This window comes from Oncorhynchus clarkii, chromosome 26, assembly GCF_045791955.1.
Source record: "Oncorhynchus clarkii lewisi isolate Uvic-CL-2024 chromosome 26, UVic_Ocla_1.0, whole genome shotgun sequence".
Taxonomy (NCBI): domain Eukaryota; kingdom Metazoa; phylum Chordata; class Actinopteri; order Salmoniformes; family Salmonidae; genus Oncorhynchus; species Oncorhynchus clarkii.
In genome coordinates this window covers 14,982,600-15,004,911 of record NC_092172.1, presented here as the reverse complement: position 1 = coordinate 15,004,911, position 22,312 = coordinate 14,982,600, and the positions used below count along the sequence as shown (strand labels likewise).

General features: G+C 41.6%; 1 protein-coding gene and 1 pseudogene across 1 annotated transcript; both read right to left on the bottom strand.

Moving 5' to 3' along the window:
* LOC139384901 (UDP-glucuronosyltransferase 2A1 pseudogene) lies at positions 1–2,132 on the bottom strand (annotated as a pseudogene).
* Positions 2,133–4,231: 2,099 nt separating this feature from the next.
* LOC139384501 (neuronal acetylcholine receptor subunit alpha-5-like) lies at positions 4,232–21,440 on the bottom strand. The gene is made up of 7 exons (XM_071129312.1): positions 21,317–21,440; positions 17,977–18,128; positions 17,127–17,171; positions 13,827–13,936; positions 5,704–5,881; positions 4,773–5,537; positions 4,232–4,474 (listed from the first exon to the last, which is right to left on the bottom strand). The coding sequence occupies exons 1-7, from the start codon at positions 21,393–21,395 to the stop codon at positions 4,316–4,318; spliced, it is 1,488 nt and encodes a 495-aa protein (XP_070985413.1). The 5' UTR covers positions 21,396–21,440; the 3' UTR covers positions 4,232–4,315.
* Between the last annotated feature and the right edge of the window lie 872 nt (positions 21,441–22,312).

The window sequence follows — 22,312 nt, the reverse complement described above, 5'->3', positions numbered from 1 at the left end:
TTCCACATTAACATTTTATTATGTTGGCATCAATTCAACATTATACATTTTCATGATTCAAAGATGCACTATGCAGAAATCGCTCTGCCATTTCCTGGTTGATAAAATTGTAATAGTTCGCCTAATTTCAGTTTATGTGACAAAACAAACACGTTTAGTGTAAATAATCATTGTACCATCTAAAGATTGTGAAATATATATTTCCTTAACGAATAATATTGCATTTTCAGCTGTTTGAAGCTGGTGTACAAAACCGAAGGTAAAATACGCAAAAACTAAACTTAAACACGGGAATCATAGAAATAGTGCACATAGAATATATCTACGGCATCTTAGACTTGCTTTCAATGAGAATGACAGATCTATAACACACATATCTATGTGAAGTTTGTTGGTTCACCCTAAAAGCTACATATTACAGCTTTGATTCATACTTATCCTATTATTTTTGTGTACCAGAATGTGGAGAATTGGATCTGTTCATTCACTTTTAATCTTTATTTTCAAGCAACTTCTAACGCTTAAATATCTGACTATTGCAACAAGAAGAAGAATAAGCACTACTACAACAGCCAACAATATCAGGACAACATCTACAGAGTGGTAGGAGTACCAAGGCATTCTGTAGGACTCTGTACGCAGGTGAGCAGCACCTTTGTGTCTCATGACAAACTCAATCCAGAAGAGGGCAGTGTCCAGGGGTTCCATTGGCACGTCCCTGTGTAGCCTGGAGAGTCTCTGCATGTTCGTCCTGTAGGATGGCTCATCCAGAACTTCCTGCAAGGCCTCCAGGAAGTTATTGTTCTTGTCTACTGTTGCCATGGATAAAAGCTTCGCTCCTCCTCTTTTTTTCAGACGAAGGAGGTTGTCATATTGATCAAAAAACAGAGGTAGACCCACAACAGGAATTCCATGGTAAATAGCCTCTTGAACCCCATTTGTTCCTCCATGAGCTACAAACAGCCTCGTCATTGGATGTCCTAACAGATCATTTTGCGGCATCCAGTCAACTAGTAAGGTATTGTTGCCCAGAGTAGCTGGCCTGTCTCCTTTGTGTCTCCAGATTACCTTCTGAGGCAGTTGGGCAAAAGCATCAGCTATCACATCAGCTATATCATGTGGAAACTCAGACACAAAAGTCCCCAAAGACATGATAATGACTCCATAATTCCCAGAACTCTGAACAAACTCCTCTAGTTCTTGGGGAAGAGGCTTTGCAGGTTTACATTGGAACCCTGCCATATAGATAACATTAGGCATGGTGGGACGAGGGAACTCAAACACAAAGTCAACTCTCATGAACCATAGATCAGCCCCCTGTAACAACTCATAGAAGTCCACACCTGGTTGGAAAAACTCATCACAAACAGCCTGGTAATGTGGCTGGATTACAAGTCTGTACTGAACTTCCCAAAGCAAATAGAAAATCATATTCTTTACTCTCTCTGTGAAGGTCATTTTGTGTGAGAGCCCTGATCCAGTCATTGGAATATAAGACATGGGGGATGGCGCAATGGCTAAATGTCCCTCTCCACTGGTTATCCACCGTACATTGTAGACTAGAGGTAGCTGAAGATAATAAGCCACCAAAATACCGGTCCCCCATGCTGGGTCAGTAAGCACCAGGTCATACTGGTTCTCTTCCAGGGTCTTCATTAAATCCTTGTCTTCCAATACAGCAGTTGCCATGTCACATTCCAGTCTATGAACCTTAGACATTGCAGAGAACATCTCGATTTGCAAATGTATAAAGTTTAATACAGAGCTAGTTCCTCTCTCTATATCAATTACTTTCTTTACGATTGGCTTTACAAATTCCTCAAATTCCACACCATCAATGACAGGTATTGTAATAGAACTGTAATGTAGAGACTCTTCTTTAATATACCAACTTTGAGTTGTCCGTACTACGGTGATGGTGTGTCCCTGAGAGTGAAGAGCCTTGATCAGAATGTCCATGTTCACCCAGTGACTACCTTCTAAGGGAAATACCAGAATTTTCCCACCATCGTAGATTCTCCAAGAAGCAACCAGTAAAGATATGAGAAGGTATGAGCTTATGCTTCCATTGTAGCTTGCCATTTTTCATCTGAATGATAGGAGAAATCAGACGGCAGGTTGAACAGAATGCAAAACAACAACTCTTGTTGTTGTATCAGGTGGACTCTGACCGACTTAAAAAGGATTGGACCCTTTTTTTTCTATTTTCGCCTAAAATGACATACCCAAATCTAACTGCCTGTATGTAGCTCAGGCTCTGAAGCAATGATATGCATTTTTTGGTACAATTTGAAAGGAGAATATAACACATTATAACACATCTGGTAAAAGATAATACAAAGAAAAAACAACAACCGTTTTTGTCTTTTTTTTGTATCATCTTTGATGCAAGAGAAAGGCCATAATGTAAGTCCAGCTGAGGTGCAATTTAGATGTTGGCCACTAGATAACAGCAGTGTATTTTTTTTAACAGGTCAGTTAAGAACAAATTCTTATTTTCAATGACAGCCTAGGAACAGTGGGTTAACTGCCTGTTCAGGGGCAGAACAACAGATTTGCACCTTGTCAGCTCGGGGATTTGAATTTGCAACCTTTCGGTTACTAGTCCAACTCTCTAACCACTAGGCTACCCTGCCGCCCCAGCAGTCTGAAATGTGCAACATTTCAGACTGATCCAATGAACCATTGCATTTCTGTTCAAAGTGTTGTATCAAGACTGCCCAAATGTGCCTAATTTGTTTATTAATAACTTTTCATGTTCAAAACTGTGCACTCTCCTCAAACAATAGCATGGTATTATTTCACTGTAATAGCTACTGTCAATTGGACAATGCAGTTAGAGTAACAAAAATGTAAGCTTTCTGCCAATATCAGATATGTCTATGTCCTGGGAAATGTTCTTGTTCCTTACAACCTCATGCTAATCGCATGAGCCTACGTTAGCTCAACTGTCCCGCAGGGGACCCACCAATCCTGAAGAAGTTTTAAGTCCCCAACTAAGTCTTCCAGTGTCTAACAGACTCACAGATTTAAAAGCTAATCTCAAGACACCTTTCTAATACAAATAGATGGTTTTCGAAGCTGGAAAGTAGGAAAATTAATTCACTGTAACAATGATTTGTCTGCTAAATTAACTGTATCCCACAAGCCAAACAGTTGTAGCTTTTGATCATACAAGAGCATTCACAGCTGAATTCTTCAGTGAAGCTTATTCAAAGAGGATTATAATTAAACTCTTGCTTGATCTTGTTATGTAATATTGTTTTTCTGAGAAAGTAGCCACTGTCAAAAAAACTGGCAATTTATTTTGTATTTTACCAACCTAGGGCCCAGTTAATTACGTTTTGGCCATTATGTTAATAAATTATAAAAGAGTAATGTAAGGGTAATATACTGTAAAAGGGTAGTGTATATAAAAAGGTAATATATTTAAAAATGTAATATAAAAGGGTAATGTGTATAAAAGAGGAATGTCGACTTAAATATAAAATATAATTAAATATAAATAAATTAAATTCAAAAGGTAATGGGGTCATATACATATACTTATTTACTGTACACTTATTTATAAAGGGGGGATTAAAAGTTATTTATTCACCCCTGTTAATTATTAGCTAGTCTCATGTGGCCAGCCTTCCATAATCCTGTCTCGTTAACCGTGAGAAGCCTGTTTTTCAGAGGCAAGAAAAACAATAACTTGTCACACCTGCATCCGCTCCCCCTCCTCGCGCTCGAATGCGCCAGGCTTCCCAGCATTACACACTCCTGTCACCATCATTACGCACACCTGCCTTCCCTCATCACGTGCTTCAGCAATTATTGGACTCACCTGGACTCAATCACCTGTGTTATTACCTCCCCTATATCTGTTTGTTACCAAGCTCTGTTCCCTGCTTCTGGATTAATGTTTGTTTGTCTTTGCATACCCGGTTCTGACGCTGTCTCCGTTTGATGTCTGTTCCATATTAAATGTTCGACTCCCTGTACCTGCTTCTCTTCTCCAGCGTCGGTCCTGACATAACCTGGATAATTGTATTCATTGTTATACTTTGTGAGATATGTCTATAGGGAGGTATCCTCCTTCCAGAATATAGAGGGATTATTTCATATAAAACAATTATGTTAATTTAATCTAGAAACAGATACAGCAACATAGAGACAATAATCCCTCATTCATATACACAAATCAAAAATGATGATGGAACTAGAATCCATTGCTCTCCCACACCCACATGTGAGTAAGTGTCTCCATCTCTGCACTGACTGTAGTGTCTCTGAATTTGTTGTGCTCAGTGTACATAGACTCAGTTTAGTCTTATCCGCTGCCGCCTGCATGGTTGGGGACAATGATCTTTGCCCATTTGTAGATGACAGGGATGAAGAGCAGAGCAGAGCCCAGTACTGAGACCAGGAGGAAGGTCCACAGGAACACACGATCCAGAACCTGAGCCACAAACTTCCAATCCTGCACCACCTGGAGAGAGAGAGAGACCAAACATGCCCTTCAGACTCCAACACATGACCTCGTTGACACAGGCTGCGAGGGCTTTGCAGTCAGAGGTGCAGTTGCATGTGACAATCAGAGGATGGAGACAAATACACAATATGGAGAAGATTAATATAGAGAGAGAATTACAGTAAGACTTCAAAAACCTAAATTCAGTACTGTATGATTGATTTTGTATCATAACAAACACAATATTCTCTCATGCCAACCGTGTCATTGATACTGCAGGGGCAGACTGATTCTCTGTAACTCTATGGGATCATACCTCTCTGACCTCGTTCTCCCTGACCACATGCATGGTGATGTAACGGATAGAGTCCAAAGCAGCCTGCAGGTTATTCGTGGGGGAGAGATGAGGGGTGGACTTCATAATGCCCCCTACTGTCCCCTCTCTCCTTGCCAGTCCTGCCCCCTCTCTCCCTGCCAGTCCTGCCCCCTCTCTCCCTGCCAGTCCTGCCCCCTCTCTCCCTTCCAGTCCTGCCCAGGCCCCACCGGGGGTAGCATAGCGGTCCATGTGGCTGCGCATACACAGCAGCTTAGGCAGCCTGTGCAAGAAGATACGACGCACCCAGGGCGCCATGCCTTGGTGCATGGACGTGGAGCGGTGGTGGATGTTGATGGCAAAGACGGTGATGACAATGGAGAGCGTGACAAAGATCATGGTGAACACCAGGTACTCCCCAATCAGAGGGATGACCTTGGAGGAGGACGGAATTATCTCCTCGATCACGAGAAGGAAGACTGTGAGGGACACCAGCACAGAGGTGCACAGGGAGATCTTCTCCCCACCGTTGGAGGGCAGGTAGAAGACCAGGATGGTGAGGAAGGAAAGGCCGATACAAGGGATAATAAGGAAGAGGGTGTAGAAGAGCGGCAGTCGACGGATGATGAAGGAGTAGGTGATGAAGGGGAAGTGGCAGGATCCGTCCATCCTCAGACCACGGCTGCCTGTTGCTTTCACTATATCCCATTCGCCACTGTCAAAGTAGTCCCTCTTATCCACATGAAAGTCCTCCAGGAGGATGTCAACCTGTTGAATGAATACAAGGTTAGAAAAGATGAAACATCAACAGACGTATCTTCCCTTCAACTCCCCAAAGTATAAACAAGAGATTAACACATTTCTGACATAAATTAATGACTGTATGGTCATTAATATACTGTAGACTGTTTCACAATGCTGTGTAGGCTACAACCTGTGAGCCATCATAGGTCCAGGAGCCAAACTTCATGGAGCAGTTCTGCAGGTCAAAGGGGAAGAAGGTGACATCGATGATGCAGGCTGACTTGTAGTTAGCGGGCTGTGTCCAGGTGATGGTGCCATCATACTTGACAACAGCCTTGGTGACAGAGCCCTCAAAACGTCCATCGGCACTGTTAGAGGAATGGATCTGTTATTCTTCTACAGGGTCGAATCAGGCTTTCCTTGATGTGTTGGATTAATTGAATTTTGTGCTGTTTAAAATATAGTCTATGCTGTGTAGGGCTGCAAAGTTAATCGAAATTTCCCAAAGTTACTGGAATCTTCAGTCATTTTGGTAAATAACAGAAAATCTATGGCAACCTATCGTAATTTTCGTAATTTGTTCTTGAAAAATGTATATATATTTTTAAAAAAGAATACATATATAGTATTAACATAACCCAACCAAGCCACACTGCCCACTTAACCCGAAAGCCAGCCGCACCAATGTGTCGGAGGAAACAACGTACACCCCTGACCGTGTTAGTGTGCACTGCGCCCGGCCCGCCACAGGAGTCGCTAGTGCGCGATGGGGCAAAATCATCCCTGCCGGCCAAACCCTCCCCTAACCCAGACGACGTTGCGCAAATTGTGCACCGCCCCATGGGTCTCCCGGTGGCGAACCCAGAATCTCTAGTGGTACAGCTAGCACTGCGATGTAGTACCTTAGACCACTGCACCACTCGGGAGGCTATTAATTGATCTTTTGAACAATCAGATCAACTCTGAAAAATATCTGACGTTAAAAGATTTGACGTGATTGGTCAAAACACCAATAGGTAGAAAAAAGAATCCCAGAATTGGGATGCCTGTGTAAAAGCAGCCACAGAGGGCCAGAGATGATTACAGACACCTGTGATAAGTACCCAAAAGGGCCACAAATCTTGTAATAGATTACATAAAATCCCTGAAAATCCTTAGAAAGTTTCCAGTATTATACAGTGCTTGACTTGGGATGGAAGTAGTGCAGGAGCTGAATTTTTCATGTCAGTCCATTAGAGATTATGCTTTAGAGACTTCTGATTATTCACTGTTAATAGTTTAAACATGCCACTTTGTTTACATACCCTACATTACTCATCTCATATGTATATACTGTACTCTATACCATCTACTGCATCTTGCCTATGCCGTTCGACCATCGCTCATCCATATATTTTTATGTACATAGTCTTATTCATTCCTTTACACTTGTGTGTATAAGGTAGTTGTTGTGAAATTGTTAGATCACTTGTTAGATATTATGCATGGTTGGATCTAGAAGCACAAGCATTTCGCTACACTCGCATTAACATCTGCTAACCATGTGTATGTGACAAATAACATTTTATTTGGATTTGATTTGAACTCAGACTTCTCCATGACCTTTAATCTTGCATGGGGAACGCAGGATGCTGACTGTTTAAATTATTTTTTTACTAATTTAAATTTGACCCAGCTGATTACAAAGCCCACTTGTCCAAACTTAAATGACTCTACGTAATGTACTTTGATTAACCTCATATTTACAAATACTCCAGAGAAATATGCTGGGAGTGGGGATTTGCTTTAGATATTAGTGACCATTGTCCCATTGTATGTGTCAGGGATATACAGATGCCTCGATCCAAACCTTGTTTAATCAACAAGAGGAATTGAAAGCATTTCAAAGAACAGGCCTTTTTTTGTGACCTTTATTTTGTGACTTTGATTGCATTGCATCTATACCTGACCCAGAGTTGGCTCTGAACCACTTCACAAATGTTTTAAATAAACATGATAAACATGCTCCCTTTCAAAAACTGAGAATTAAAAATCAGTCTTACCCTTGGTTCAGTCCAGAGCTATCTGAAGTCATACACAACAGAGATGCTGCCTTGGCCAATGCTAGATTCACAGACTCGGGCAATTGAGAAATCTGTGTGTAAAACTAGTTAAAAAAGCAAAATTGGATTATTATGTTAATATGTACACTATTCTGTGTGTACACTACACTATTCTGGAAAGCTGTTAAATCGCTGAAGGGTTGTGTCTCCTCTTCTCTCTCCCATCAAATTAATTTAGATTCAGGCTCTTTTACTGACAAAATTGATCATCATTAATACATTTAATCACCATTTTATCTCTGCAGGCTTTATATCTGAATGTATTTCAAAGCCAGCTCTTGAAAAGAGTAGTTCAGATGTAGATGGTGAAAATCTATTGAATGATACTGAAAATGCTGGTCAGGAGTTTTATTTTTGGAAATTCACTGATAAAGAAGTCCTGGATGCTATGCTAACATTAGACAAAACAAATCTACAGGGGCTGATCATTTGGAGCCTGGTCTGCTTATGTGTGCAGACGTATTGCTGACTCGGTAACCCACATTTGCAATTTAACATTGTTATCAGGAAGTATTCCAGAAGCATGGAAATCCACATATGTGCTGCCACTCCATAAGGGGGGGGGGGGGGTACAAATGATCTTGACAACTATCGCCCCATTTCAAGACTACCTTGTTAAGCTAAGATTCTTGAATCCTTGGTTAACGTATAACTTTGTTCCTTTTCATCTGATAATTGTATTCTTAATATAAACCAATCAGGGTTCATGCCTGGGCATAGTACTACCACAGCAACCACGCTAGTTGTTAATGATCTTGTCAATGCCTTGGATGCTAAAAATAACTGTGCTGCCTTGTTTATTGATCTGTCAAAGGCGTTCGACACGGTTGATCATTCTGTTTTATTGAAGAAATTATCAAGGGTAGTCCTGGGATATACAGCCTGTTTATGGTTTCAGAATTATCTTAGCAACAGAACTCAGGCCATCTTCATAGATGGGGTTAAATCTGAATTTCTTGAGATTCATAAAGATGTTCCTCAGGGTTCGATTTTGGGTCCATTATTGTTCACTTTGTATATTAATGGCATAGGAAACACTGTTAATAGTTGTAACATTCATCTCTATATGCAGATGACACAGTTTTGTATTCCTGTGCCACCTCAGTGCAGCAGGCCATTTGTGAACTTCAGCATGACTTTGATTCAATTTAGAAATCACTTACAGATCTTAAATTAGTGTTAAATACAAGGTAAACCAAGCTCACTGTCACAGTCGTCATAATGAGGAGACCAAGGCGTAGCGTGGTAAGCGTACATACTTATTTAATGAAAGAACGAACACTGAACAAACTATACAAAAACAACAAAACTAACCGTGAAGCTAATATGGCTAGTGCAGACAGGCAACTAAACATAGAATAACAACCCACAAAACACACAAGGAATATGGCTACCTAAATATGGTCCCCTATCAGAGACAACGATAAACAGCTGCCTCTGATTGAGAACCAATCTCGGCAACCATAGACATATAAACCCCTAGGCATACAAAAACCCTTAGACATACAAAAACCCCTAGACAATACAAAAACTACACAAACCACCCTCGTCACACCCTGACCTAACCAAAATAATAAAGAACCTGCATATGTGCACTATAAATGGAGCCCAATTTGAGCTTGTTTCTCAATATAAGTACCTGGGTATCTGGATTGATTACACGTTGTCCTTCGTAACGCATATAAAAAATCTGACTAAGAAGCTAAAATCCAAGATAGGATTTATTTCTATATAAAAAAACTGTCTTAGTATTAAAAATAGGAGAAAGATTGTTCAAACAACGCTTCTCCATGTATTGGATTTTGGTGATATTGTTTACATGCATGCGGCAACCTATGTTTTAAAATTCTTGGATGCAGTCTACCATTCAGCAATAAGTTTTATCACAGGGGGACAACTTTAGGACTCATCATTCTAGTCTGTATAAAATGTGGGATGGACCTCTCTGTCTGTAAGAAGGAAGCTGCATTCTCTTTTATTTATTTACAAAGCAATCTTACAGAAACCCTCTCTCTATATGTAACCGATAAAATAATTTCTATGTTGAAAGATAATGATAAAATAATTCCACTCTGAAACCTTATACTTGTATGAAATTGACTAGAATCATAAAATTATAATCTGATGATGTGTGTAGTTTTAGTCAGAATTAGATTAAACAATGTCTCTGTATAGTGGAAAAACACAGACTGTCTGAGCAAGGTGTAGCTTAGGATTTGAACTTGTATGTGTGTGTGTGTGTGCCTAAGAAAATACCGAAGAACAATTCAACTGTTTGAACCGACCTGGCAGGAACTCTGAGAAAATGTATGAGGACAGGGAGTACTTCTCAAGGTTTCCCCAATCTCGGGGGAATGGAACTGTCGGCTGGGTAGTGATACACAGTGGTGAGAACTATGGAGAAGGATAAAACTCACCTACTGTTGGTGTGTATGTATGTGCGTAGGATACCGAACTGTTTGTGTGGAAGTATGTGCGCAGCTATAAAATGGATGTCTTTGTATAATGGACTATCTTTTTGCATAAACTGAGTCTTTGACTAATTATTATTAAACCCATGGTCTTACAGATCTCGGGGATTGGTCAGAGCTATTGATTGTCAGTTATTATCATTGGGATTGAAAATTCTCGTGACAGTAACATCATTAGTTAAGATAAGAAACTTAAGTTACCAAACCCATTCACAGGAATGGATAACACTAGAGATCCCTCCAGTCTTCACAGATTTGGGAAAATCTCCGTTGTGTTTTTATGCCCCAAATTTGTGGAATATTCTGCAAAGTTCACTGCAGTTAGATGTGCTGGTGCCACTCGGGCAGTTTCCATTATTGATTGAGGATACAGTTGAATGTGATTGCTTTTATTAAATGCTTATTGACATTTTTATGGTGCTGAATTGTTTTGTTTTATACATGTGTATGTTGTTTTAATAATCTGTTTGTATTGTAATGTGTACAGGGCTCTCTTGTAAAATATATGTTTAATCTCAATGTGACTCCCTGTTTGAAGAAAGGTAAATAAAAAAATAAAAAATAAAAAATAATAATAGAGGCGAATCCAAGTTGTTTAACGTTGCAGATATATTTAGGCTCTACAGTGCAGGTGGAAAGGCAACAACGAAATGAACGCTTAGTTAACGATAGCTAACTAGCGAGATAACTGCTACAAGTTATATTTTGAATTGGTGATCTAGTTAGTCTGTCGTTCATTACTGTATACCTTCTGCTGAAATGTCGCGCACTCTCTCCTCCGGCAACCGCCCACTCGCACTGGCACACACGCAACCCCACACTGGCACACACGCAACCCCACACTGGCACACACGCAACCCCACACTGGCACACACGCAACAACACACTGGCACACACGCAACCCCACACTGGCACACACGCAACCCCACACTGGCACACACGCAACCCCACACTGGCACACACGCAACCCCACACTGGCACACACGCAACCCCACACTGGCACACACGTAACCCCACACTGGCACACACGCAACCCCACACTGGCACACACGCAACCCCACACTGGCACACACGCAACTCCACACTGGCACACACGCAACCCCACACTGGCACACACGCAACCCCACACTGGCACACACGCAACAACACAGACATGCACTAAAGGGTCATTCCGATAATGGCTGATATGTCGTTTTTTAAAATTGATTGACCATATTTAAAAGTGTGCTTTTATAAATTACATTAGAAACAATTATTAAGCTAATTTCCAAGACTTTTCATGACCTTACAAAATCTCATTTGACAATTTGGAGCAGGTATCATGCCACATTTTCAATCTGCGCTATCTCGAATAGCCTATATTGCCACTCACAGATTCAAGCGGCAAATAAACTTGAACAAAGCAGAATCAGGAAACGAATACCCACTTACCATTGCTGTTCAGTTAAGATCCCACCTTCATTCTGCTTTGATCAACATTTTTTACCTCTGTGTGTGAATCTGGGCCAGCGAAAGGCTACTTTTTTTTTATAGAGAAACTGGTACGCAATTCCCCAAAAATGTGAAGTTCCGGTATGGCGTGCTAACATGGCGTTCCAGGGTTGTGCTGAAAATCTCCCCCTGCCAAAATTCTCCACCTCTTCGCGTTCTTCGTTGCTGCGACTTGCTTGCTAGTTGAGATTTCTGCTCTTCTTACATTTCACTGATCTTAGAAGCAGAAAGCATTTTTGTCTGCAGTTTTTCCATTTGGCTATTTGTTTCAAGTGTTTGTCGCGGTTCGAACCCCGCCTTCAGCACCCTCCCCCGCCCGCACCAGGGAGAGCCCCATGTCGCTGTATTTGTCATCTCTCATGTCTCATTCGACTAGTATTTTTGAAAATGTAAGGATAATAATTTAGCCATAGTTGTTCTGAAATGTTTATTGCTTGCCAACATTATACTCCCTCTATGTTTAATATAACACACATACATTAATTATTATTTTCAGTTGCCTATCCTGACGTGAAGTTTGTTCTATAGAAGTTTGTTCTATGGAAACTATTTGACTCTGATGTGTGCCACAGAAAGTATTTGACTCTAGCCACAAAATTAAGGAAATTACAGTGCCTTGCGAAAGTATTCGGCCCCCTTGAACTTTGAGACCTTTTTGCCACATTTCAGGCTTCAAACATAAAGATATAAAACTGTTTTTTTTTGTGAAGAATCAACAACAAGTGGGACACAATCATGAAGTGGAACGACATTTATTCGATATTTCAAACTTTTTTAACAAATCAAAAACTGAAAAATTGGGCGTGCAAAATTATTCAGCCCCTTTACTTTCAGTGCAGCAAACTCTCTCCAGAAGTTCAGTGAGGATCTCTGAATGATCCAATGTTGACCTAAATGACTAATGATGATAAATACAATCCACCTGTGTGTAATCAAGTCTCCGTATAAATGCACCTGCACTGTGATAGTCTCAGAGGTCCGTTAAAAGCGCAGAGAGCATCATGAAGAACAAGGAACACACCAGGCAGGTCCGAGATACTGTTGTGAAGAAGTTTAAAGCCGGATTTGGATACAAAAAGATTTCCCAAGCTTTAAACATCCCAAGAAGCACTGTGCAAGCGATAATATTGAAATGGAAGGAGTATCAGACCACTGCAAATCTACCAAGACCTGGCCGTCCCTCTAAACTTTCAGCTCATACAAGGAGAAGACTGATCAGAGATGCAGCCAAGAGGCCCATGATCACTCTGGATGAACTGCAGAGATCTACAGCTGAGGTGGGAGACTCTGTCCATAGGACAACAATTAGTCGTATATTGCACAAATCTGGCCTTTATGGAAGAGTGGCAAGAAGAAAGCCATTTCTTAAAGATATCCATAAAAAGTGTTGTTTAAAGTTTGCCACAAGCCACCTGGGAGACACACCAAACATGTGGAAGAAGGTGTTCTGGTCAGATGAAACCAAAATGGAACTTTTTGGCAACAATGCAAAACGTTATGTTTGGCGTAAAAGCAACACAGCTGAACACACCATCCCCACTGTCAAACATGGTGGTGGCAGCATCATGGTTTGGGCCTGCTTTTCTTCAGCAGGGACAGGGAAGATGGTTAAAATTGATGGGAAGATGGATGGAGCCAAATACAGGACCATTCTGGAAGAAAACCTGATGGAGTCTGCAAAAGACCTGAGACTGGGACGGAGATTTGTCTTCCAACAAGACAATGATCCAAAACATGAAGCAAAATCTACAATGGAATGGTTAAAAAATAAACATATCCAGGTGTTAGAATGGCCAAGTCAAAGTCCAGACCTGAATCCAATCGAGAATCTGTGGAAAGAACTGAAAACTGCTGTTCACAAATGCTCTCCATCCAACCTCACTGAGCTCGAGCTGTTTTGCAAGGAGGAATGGGAAAAAATGTCAGTCTCTCGATGTGCAAAACTGATAGAGACATACCCCAAGCGACTTACAGCTGTAATCGCAGCAAAAGGTGGCGCTACAAAGTATTAACTTAAGGGGGCTGAATAATTTTGCATGCCCAATTTTTCAGTTTTTGATTTGTTAAAAAAGTTTGAAATATCCAATAAATGTCGTTCCACTTCATGATTGTGTCCCACTTGTTGTTGATTCTTCACAAAAAAATACAGTTTTATATCTCAACACCAGACAGCTATTCCCCAAGTCAACCACAGATAATATATCCTCCCTTTGCAACCCTTGTGTGGAAGTCATAGGCATGGTACTTACTTGTCATAGAGCACAATGTCTGGGATCCAGATGGAGTCCGATGGGACTCTGATGGTAGTGATGCCCAGGTAGTCATCAGTGTTCCAGCGTAGCTTCATGTCCAACCATTCCTAAACAGGAGCGAGAGAGAGATGGATGAGTCACCTTTTTAATATTTGTGTTGTGGAGAAATGACCAGGCAGGAGACACAGTTAGTTTCGTTTAGTCAAAACCTCTCGTGCTCAACCGCCCCCGGCACAATAGTGCGCATGTGCATTTCCTATTAGGTGTAGTAACATAACATTGCCATAATACATTACTGCTTAGTAACAGCATAGTAACTAATATAAACAGCTGTAGATCACAGATTCTACACCCCTCCCCCATAGTGTTTAACTCCCAGAGAACAAGGTAAATATGTTAGGGAACTACTAATGCAATATCTGAACAATGCATTCTTAAACATTTTTCACTGGGTTGAAGCAGACTTTTCAGAGCCCAGCACAAATCCAGGGGATTATTCTGCCCTGAAGATGGAATTTGTGTCCTAATAACTAACCCAGGTAATGTCCTTTTATCTTTCCTTTAATCTAGGACATATTAAAGTGTTTGTTTGTTTTACTGTCTGTTACCTCCTGAAACAGCTCAACTCACAGGTCAAGCTTTTGAGGTGCCCTTCGCTGTCAAATAGGATATCTCCGTTCCTCCTAGGCTTCCGGTGGTGGGCCAGTTTCGGGTGGAAGATCAGGCTCTGTCTCTCTTGTTTGTCCACCGTCAGGAGAATAGTCCTGGGGGTCTCTGCTGGGGCATTGGACCATAGCAGATGATCCACATGAACGTTGACCTGGCGATGATCAATTTGGACTTAAGTCAAAGGTCCTCTGCATTGCAAGATCACACCCGAGTTCCACAGGTGCTTGGGGTGTCTGAAATCACGTACCATCACCCTCTCTCCCTCTTTGAATTCTCTGACATATTTGAGTGTCTGACATGAGCTTTCTTCTGTTGTAGCTGGTGCTTTGCCACAGTGCTTGACAAGTCTGGTTTCAACAATGTCAGGCGGGTACATGGTTGGCGTTTCAGAAACATTTCAACTGGTGTACATTCCGTTACTGTGTGTGGTGTGTTACGGTAAGTAAACAGGAACCGAGGAAGCCTTTGGTGGGTGGGCACAGACTGAACCTCGAGTCTAGTCCTTCTTAAAGTTTTGCACAGCTCTCTCCACTGCTCCGTTTGATGCCGGATGGTAAGGTGGTGACAGGATGTGCCTTACTCCTGCATAGGGAACTGGACGTGGCTTGTGAAAGATTGGCTTGGTTCCTTCTTGCACTCTGACTTTTGCTGTGAAGTCTTGTATTTCGCCGTAGCCATCTTTGAAATGTTCTTTGCCGTAATACATTACTACTTAGTAACAGCATAGGATATGAACAGATGTAGATCACAGATGATACAACCTTATCATCATTCATGAATGGCCATCTCTTTTTACAAGCAGATTCTTTTGACCAGACTGCTACTGGAAATCACCATAAATTACTTTTCTCCCCCTGAGAGAAAATTGATTCCACTGCAGTATACACTGAGTGTACAAAACATTATGAACACCTGCTCATTCCATGACATGGGACTGACCAGGTGAAAGCTATGATCCCTTGTTGATGTCTCTTGTTAAATCCACTTCAAATCAGTGTAGATGAAGGGGAGGAGACAGGATGAAGAAGGATTTTTAAGCCTTGAGACAATTGAGACATGGATTGTGTGTGTGTGCCATTCAGAGGGCGAATGGGCAAGACAGAGTATTTAAGTGCCTTTGAACGGGATATGATAGTAGGTGCCAGGCGCACCGGTTCGTGTCAACAACTGCAACACAGCTGGGTTTTTCACACTCAACAGTTCTGTTCTTAATATTTTGTACACTCGGTGTATGTGTAACAATGCAACTGCATATCTGTGATAAGCAGATGTAATATCTCAGAGTTTTTGCATTGTCACATGGTGGATATAAAAATGTATGGCCAAATAAAGTAGATAGTGGGAGAGAAGCACTGATGTGGACAGAGACATATTTTCAATCTTATCTCCTCATTCACTGCTGATGAATAGATGTGGCCATCACGTTAGCAATTGCCCTCTGTTCTCTGATTTGCATGGAGTTGTTTGTCATTGTGACATACTGGTGAGTGGCTGACCTGCAGACCCTAGTCTGGAGTGAGGATTCCCTGGCTGCAGAGAGCAGATGCAGTCAGAGGATATGAATTAAGCTGCCAAGAGGGCTGGGGGCAAGGCAGGCTGCCGGGGGGCGGGAGTTGCAAACTGGGTTGCTCGTGAGAAATGAAGATGTGAGCTCATCGTGAAATGCCACCAGAACAAGGGGACATGCAGGAGGGAGGGAGATTGATTGTTACTCTAAATTCCATATCGCCTTTGTTTGTAAAGCTGACGCTGCTGTAGAGCAGTGGTTCCCAACCTTTTTTGGTTACTTTCCTCCCAATTGAATTTTGCTCTGCCTTCAGTACGCCTGAAGTTTCCGCTTACGTGCATGTAACCCTATAGACTTATGAGTCTTTTTAATTACCCCCTCTGGATAGGCCAAGTACCCCCGGGGGTCCTAGTACCCCTGGTTGGGAACCATGCTGTAGAGTGTTATGAATTAAACAATGGGTGGGTCTAATCCTGGACGCTGATTGGTTAAAACCGTATTCTAGCTGTTGTCTATTCCACAAGTTACCACCATCTAAAGCTATGACGTTGAAATGCCTATTTGCACTGTTCAATCTCAATGCACAATCCACTGTCTGATCAGCCCAAACAGGCAACTTATAAACTTGACCTTGAATGTAAAAAGCGTCTAGACATTATCTCCCATTTCTTTTAGACTAGCAATTGGTTTTCAATAGTGGAGATTTGTATAAACCTTGCCATAGTGAACATTTAGAACGAACGACTGGGTCTCGTCCATATATACAGAACAAAAAGACTTAACAACTGGGTCACGTCTCTGGGAACCGAACCGATAGAACGAACGACCAGCAGGCTTGTAGCAACACCTAGATTTGTGTCGGGACTATATCTTGTGGAACGATAAAATAGTGTGAATACATTCCTCAAAATAACTTTTTAATGAAAATATGCAAATCATTATTGAAATATGTTGGTAACCCGTTGTATAAAAGTGATAATGCCCTCAAAGCCAGTGATTGGAGGACATATTGGCATGGTTTGCCTAACATCACCCGTGCCAATAAATCCTCCTAACACTGGCTTCTCGGGAATGATCACTTAAATATGCTATGCCCCCCCAAAATATGTTTAAGATCTTGCCTGTTTCATCCACACATTGGTTGTCATCAACTGGTTCTTCTCGTCCTGTAATGGAGAGACCATACTGTAAAGGTTTTTTCTGTACCTTTGTGTTGTTATACTGTCAGTATGTGTGTAAATGTGGTAAAAAAAATCAACAATGTAAATTAGCCTAAATGTATTTATAGTGATATATTCTTTCCAGTGATGTAATGTACTTAAGTAAAACATACTTTCAACTACTCAAGCATTTTTCTGGGTATCTGTACTTTGCTGTTTTTATTTTTTTGATTACTTTAACTTTTACTTCACTACATTCCTAAAGAAAATAAATGTACTTTTTACTCCATACATTTTCCCTGACACCCAAGAGTAATCATTACATTTTGAATGCTTAGCAGGACAGGCAAATGGTCCAATTCACACGCTTAGAGAACATCGCTGGTCATCCCCTGCCTCTGGCGGCCTCACTAAACACACATTGTTCATTTGTAAAGGATGTCTGAGTGTTGGAGTGTGCCCCTGGCTACCCATAAATAAATAAATAAATAAATAACAAGAAAATGGTGCCGTCTGGTTTGCTTAATATAAGGAATTTGAAATAGTTTATACTTTCACTTTTGATACTTAGGTATATTTTAAACCAAATACTTGTAGACTTTTACTCAAGTAATATTTTACTGGGTTACTTTCACTTTTACTTGAGTCATTTTCTATTAAGGTATCTTTACTTTTACTCAAATATGACAATTGGGTACTTTTTCTACCACTCATTCTTTGCCTTGAAAGTCCAGCTTGCATTGACAAACATCAAAATAATCATCAGGAAGACACAAACCACAATATCCCATAATAATCATATTTTTCTCACCACGTCCACTAGCTGGGAGATGGCCAGTCCAAATCTGACCCGTACTGTGCCGTTGAGGTATTCCACAGGCCTCACCCATTTCTGGTAGTTTCTGAAGAGGTTCTTGAACAGTTTGTCCTCTGTCTTGGCATAGGAGGACAGTTTAGGGATTCCTATAGAGGCAGGGAAACACCACATTAGCCTTCCTTAAGCTGCATCATGTCAGCGACGTGTTAACAGTGGGCATTATCCTGGTAACAGCTCATGGCCCATGTTCAGCCCCGCTAAAGCACATTGACAATGATTCATAGTCCCTGGCACCTGACACGTTGTCAATAACCCCATCAATCTCCAGTTTAACATGCAGGAAATCACCCCAGCACTCTCAGCATCACGACAATCACATCTCTGGTCTCTGTTATCCCCAGATCAGGACCAGACATTCCACTTTCTAGAGAGGAAGAAATCTAACTGTCACTTTGTCATGGCAACATAGTCAATACATTTTATTCATGATTTGGTGTTTTCCACTCTTCATGGAAGGAGACAAAGGTCAAATGTGTCCTTCCTGTTAGAATTCTCTGCAAACTAGTACATTTGATCAAATACGTTTGTTTTATTTACAAGGAGGATTTTTGAATAATATATTTTATTGTATTTTCCCTCAAATGAATCCTCTTCTTCCATGGACGAGACTCCTCTGCTACCAATACAGTGGTGCTTTATCTCCAGCTCTTCGCCATGGAAGTAGGCCTATAAACAATCTAACAGTGATTAAAGGTAACAAAAGGCTGTCCAAACCTTTAAAAGCTGATGAAGGTTTGGCACAGTATAAACTAAAGATAGCAGCCAGGGTAGCATTTGTGCACCTATTTCCTCCGTAATTGATGACTCACTGTTAGCGGGCTGCATAGACATGGAGAGATGAAATATGACTCCATTGTTCCATGTGTGTGATGCCACCATCAGTGTCAAGTGGGAAGGGTTCAATAGTGTGGTCTGCCAGTCTAGTCAGCCTCCCTCCATCATCCAAAAACAAATGTGTTTCTTCCTATCAGCTCTGTTTTATGTGGCGTCTCTCTCTCTGTAAATCCTCAGTCAGTCATCCCTCGCTCTTCTAATTTCATTTGTCTCAGTGTGTTGTCTATCTGGATCATGAGGAAGGAAGCTCCAATGAGTTTTACTCTCCATAACTTCATTACAGATGGGTCTGATCGTGTGACTGTGGTTGATGGATACCTCATTGTATTAGTGCATCAGCTGGCCTCGGTGACGTGCTGGTATCCATGACAGCCTGGTGGTGTAGGCCCTAGGGGGGTTGATGATGGAGAGAAGGGCTGGAGGATGGATCTATAGATAGATGATACTTTTTACGTCTGAAGGACACAGTGAGGTCTTTGTGCCCCCTAAGGGCTCGCTGGGTTTTAGACAGAGAGAGAATGGAGGTGCACCTTTCATATTAAGGATGTCAGCCGTCACTCTAGTCCACATACAACTGCAGACTGGGAGGAAAATCTAGAGTTAGCCTCTGTAAATGCAGAATTAAGCACAAGCAATTCTCAGGATTCATTTATTATATTCAGCACTTCAGTTCAAACGAAGGATGTAACGTTGCTGTATTACCGCTGGAAACAACTCTCCAGCGCAAGGAGAAAATGAAGAAGTATTGATTCAATTCTTAACGGACACAACGCTCTTAAATCATTCCCCATATGCTTATGGGCTTATTTTCTGTGCGTTCAATTTGGCCGCAAATTTACCTGAGGATGACAGGCCCATGACGGGGCTGACGACAGTTAATTACACCCCTGTGTCATCCTCAGGCTCAGGATCAATAGCAGCATTCTTAGACCTCAGTCAATATCACTGGGATTAGCAGATTCATCATCCTTAGACTTTGTCTCTGTCACTCTCTGTCACTGTGCAGAACATCCTGCTTCATGTCTGGCTTCTCTGGGAGATTCTGAACACTACCCTTTGTGAAAACACTATAAATATGATCCAACAATGTGTCATATAACACCTATAGTACAACCATCATCTATTGTATGTCATTACAAGTAGTAACTTAGCAATGAGATACCTTTAAGTAATACTTTTTAAATAATGTATATATGAAATAAAAATAATTTAAGTGAGTAAAGACAACTCGTGCCAAATCTCTTCTGCAGCTAGCTCTGACGTCCTTCATTAGACTAACACCAGCAAGTACGCTGAGAACCACGGGTCACTATTCATTTAAACTGAGCAAAAACATCTATTCCAAAGCAGAGGGGAAGAGTCTGCACAACTGGAAAATCCTCACAGAGCAAGGGCATTACATACATGGACTACACTATAGGTGCTTCCTTTGATTTTTGTAATGGAGCAACAATTCAGCATGAATTGTCATGATTGAATGATAAACACAATCTAAAGACCACTTCCCAACCCTTTACAATATCTCTAATCCAGTGTATAGATTGTGTTATAAATGCTCAGTCGTATCTTCATTATGTTCAATCACTGGTTGTATCTACAATTAGCGTAACCTGAGTGTGTGGCCAGTGAGGCATTAGGCCAGTCCATCTCTCCAGAGGATCCCTGCCTGTGTACTGTACTGATGAAAGATGTTCATATTTTATGAGTCACCTCGAAGATGTGGGGTTTACAAAAACGCCCTAAGAGATGGCAGATTAAAATCTGTGACCGTACACATCTCATAACCCTCTTCTGCTGTCCACACAGCCCATGTTATTAAACCCAGCCCGTTAATGAAGGACATAATTCCAGAAGAGGAGCTCCATTACATTTTTCCATTTTAGTTATTCAGCGGACGCTCACGCTCTTATCCAAAACAAATTACAATCATCGTCTCACAGTCAGTGCGAGAATCAATCTTGTTTCTGCACAGGCTGGCTGGCATGGAGGCAGCCGTGTGGAGCTATCTGGGCTGGCCAGCTTATATTTCTGATATTGACTGGACAGAGTTGTTTGAACTCTGAGGTTCTTTCCCCAAGTCGTTAACAGAGATATTTCTTCCCTTATTCAGCTTATCACCTCTCCCAGCTGAACAGAAGGTCACCAACCACAGGAAATTACTGCACTAAACCAGACAGTGCTGCGTATCATATATACTGAATTAACTGAGAGCAGGATACCAAACCACTGACCTTCATAATACATGTTCGCAAAGTCTCTGAGACCATACACCTTGATTAGAAATCTACTTAAAAGGGACATTAGGTCTGGATATACTGAGTGGTCATATTGACATTACTCAGCCCATCTGTTAATCAGTTCCTCTTTTAATTTAGTATTAGTCTCAGCTGGCGTTGCCTCTTCACTATCTCCCATCCCCAGACTTCCCATCCCAACTTACCCAGAGAGTGACACAGGTGGCAGCAGCAGTATGACAGCAGCAGGAGTAGAGTGGTGGCCGCTGGCCCAACTCTCAGCATGATATCAGAGGGGGCTCCAGATCCACACAGCCAGGGAGCAGTCCCTCAGGCAGCCATGACTACAACACAGCTGGAGCCTAGGAAAACACAGCATTAAAATCACGGCACAGTTCACAAACAGAAGAAGTTATGGGACATGTATACATCCGTATAGATACCGAACATGTACACACAAACATGAATACAGACGCATACTGCATTCACATAGAAACACATTTTACATTTGCATATACACACATTTCATTTTACACATTTCACACACACACACATGCACAACAGTGTACATGCGAACACATTACACTCACCTGCTTGGATGGAGTGAACACACACAAACCAATACACATATGATCACAGACAGACATACTGTGCATATCAGACCTGCATCCTCTATTCCTATCATCCACTCAACACACAATCTATCCGGGATGCAGCGTGAGAGTCCAGGCAGTATCGACAGACAGACAGGCAGCGCTGCTCTCTAGTATTCCCCCATATTCCCTCAGCTCAGACAGGCGATGCTTCAGTCCCTTGCTGCTGCCTCTAAATGAATGGTAGTGCACTCTCTCTCCTCCTTTTCCTCCTCCTCAACCTCCTCCAGGAAAAAACAGCCCCCCTCTCTCCCCCAGAATAGTCTGATCACTAATCACCACCAGTTATCTTCCCCAGCAGCACACTCCCTGCAGCCTGTAGCCCATCCACAGCCAAGTGTCTACACTGCAAGCCCTGCCCCAGCAGCTCTACCTACATAGATCCAGCACACTGCTGTTGTTCTCTCTCGTTCTCTCCCCACAGACAGTGGCTAGCAGCGAGGCTGCCTCAGCCATACGTCTAACTAAGGTAGCTTCAGACTGTTGCTTCAGGTTTAATGTCAGGGTTAATAGGGGTGGAGGAGTGTGCATCTGTATGTGTGTATTGAG

What these genes read in the sequence shown, in the direction of transcription:
- LOC139384501 (XM_071129312.1), bottom strand. Translation starts at nt 21,395, where the DNA reads ATGCTGAGAGTTGGGCCAGCGGCCACCACTCTACTCCTGCTGCTGTCA. An exon ending in CCAATGTGTGGATGAAACAG is followed by an intron (nt 13,937 to 17,126) that starts GCAAGATCTTAA and finishes GCTCCTGTTTAG; the next exon opens with GAATGGTTGGACATGAAGCT. An exon ending in GACATTGTGCTCTATGACAA is followed by an intron (nt 5,882 to 13,826) that starts GTAAGTACCATG and finishes TTCCTCTAACAG; the next exon opens with TGCCGATGGACGTTTTGAGG.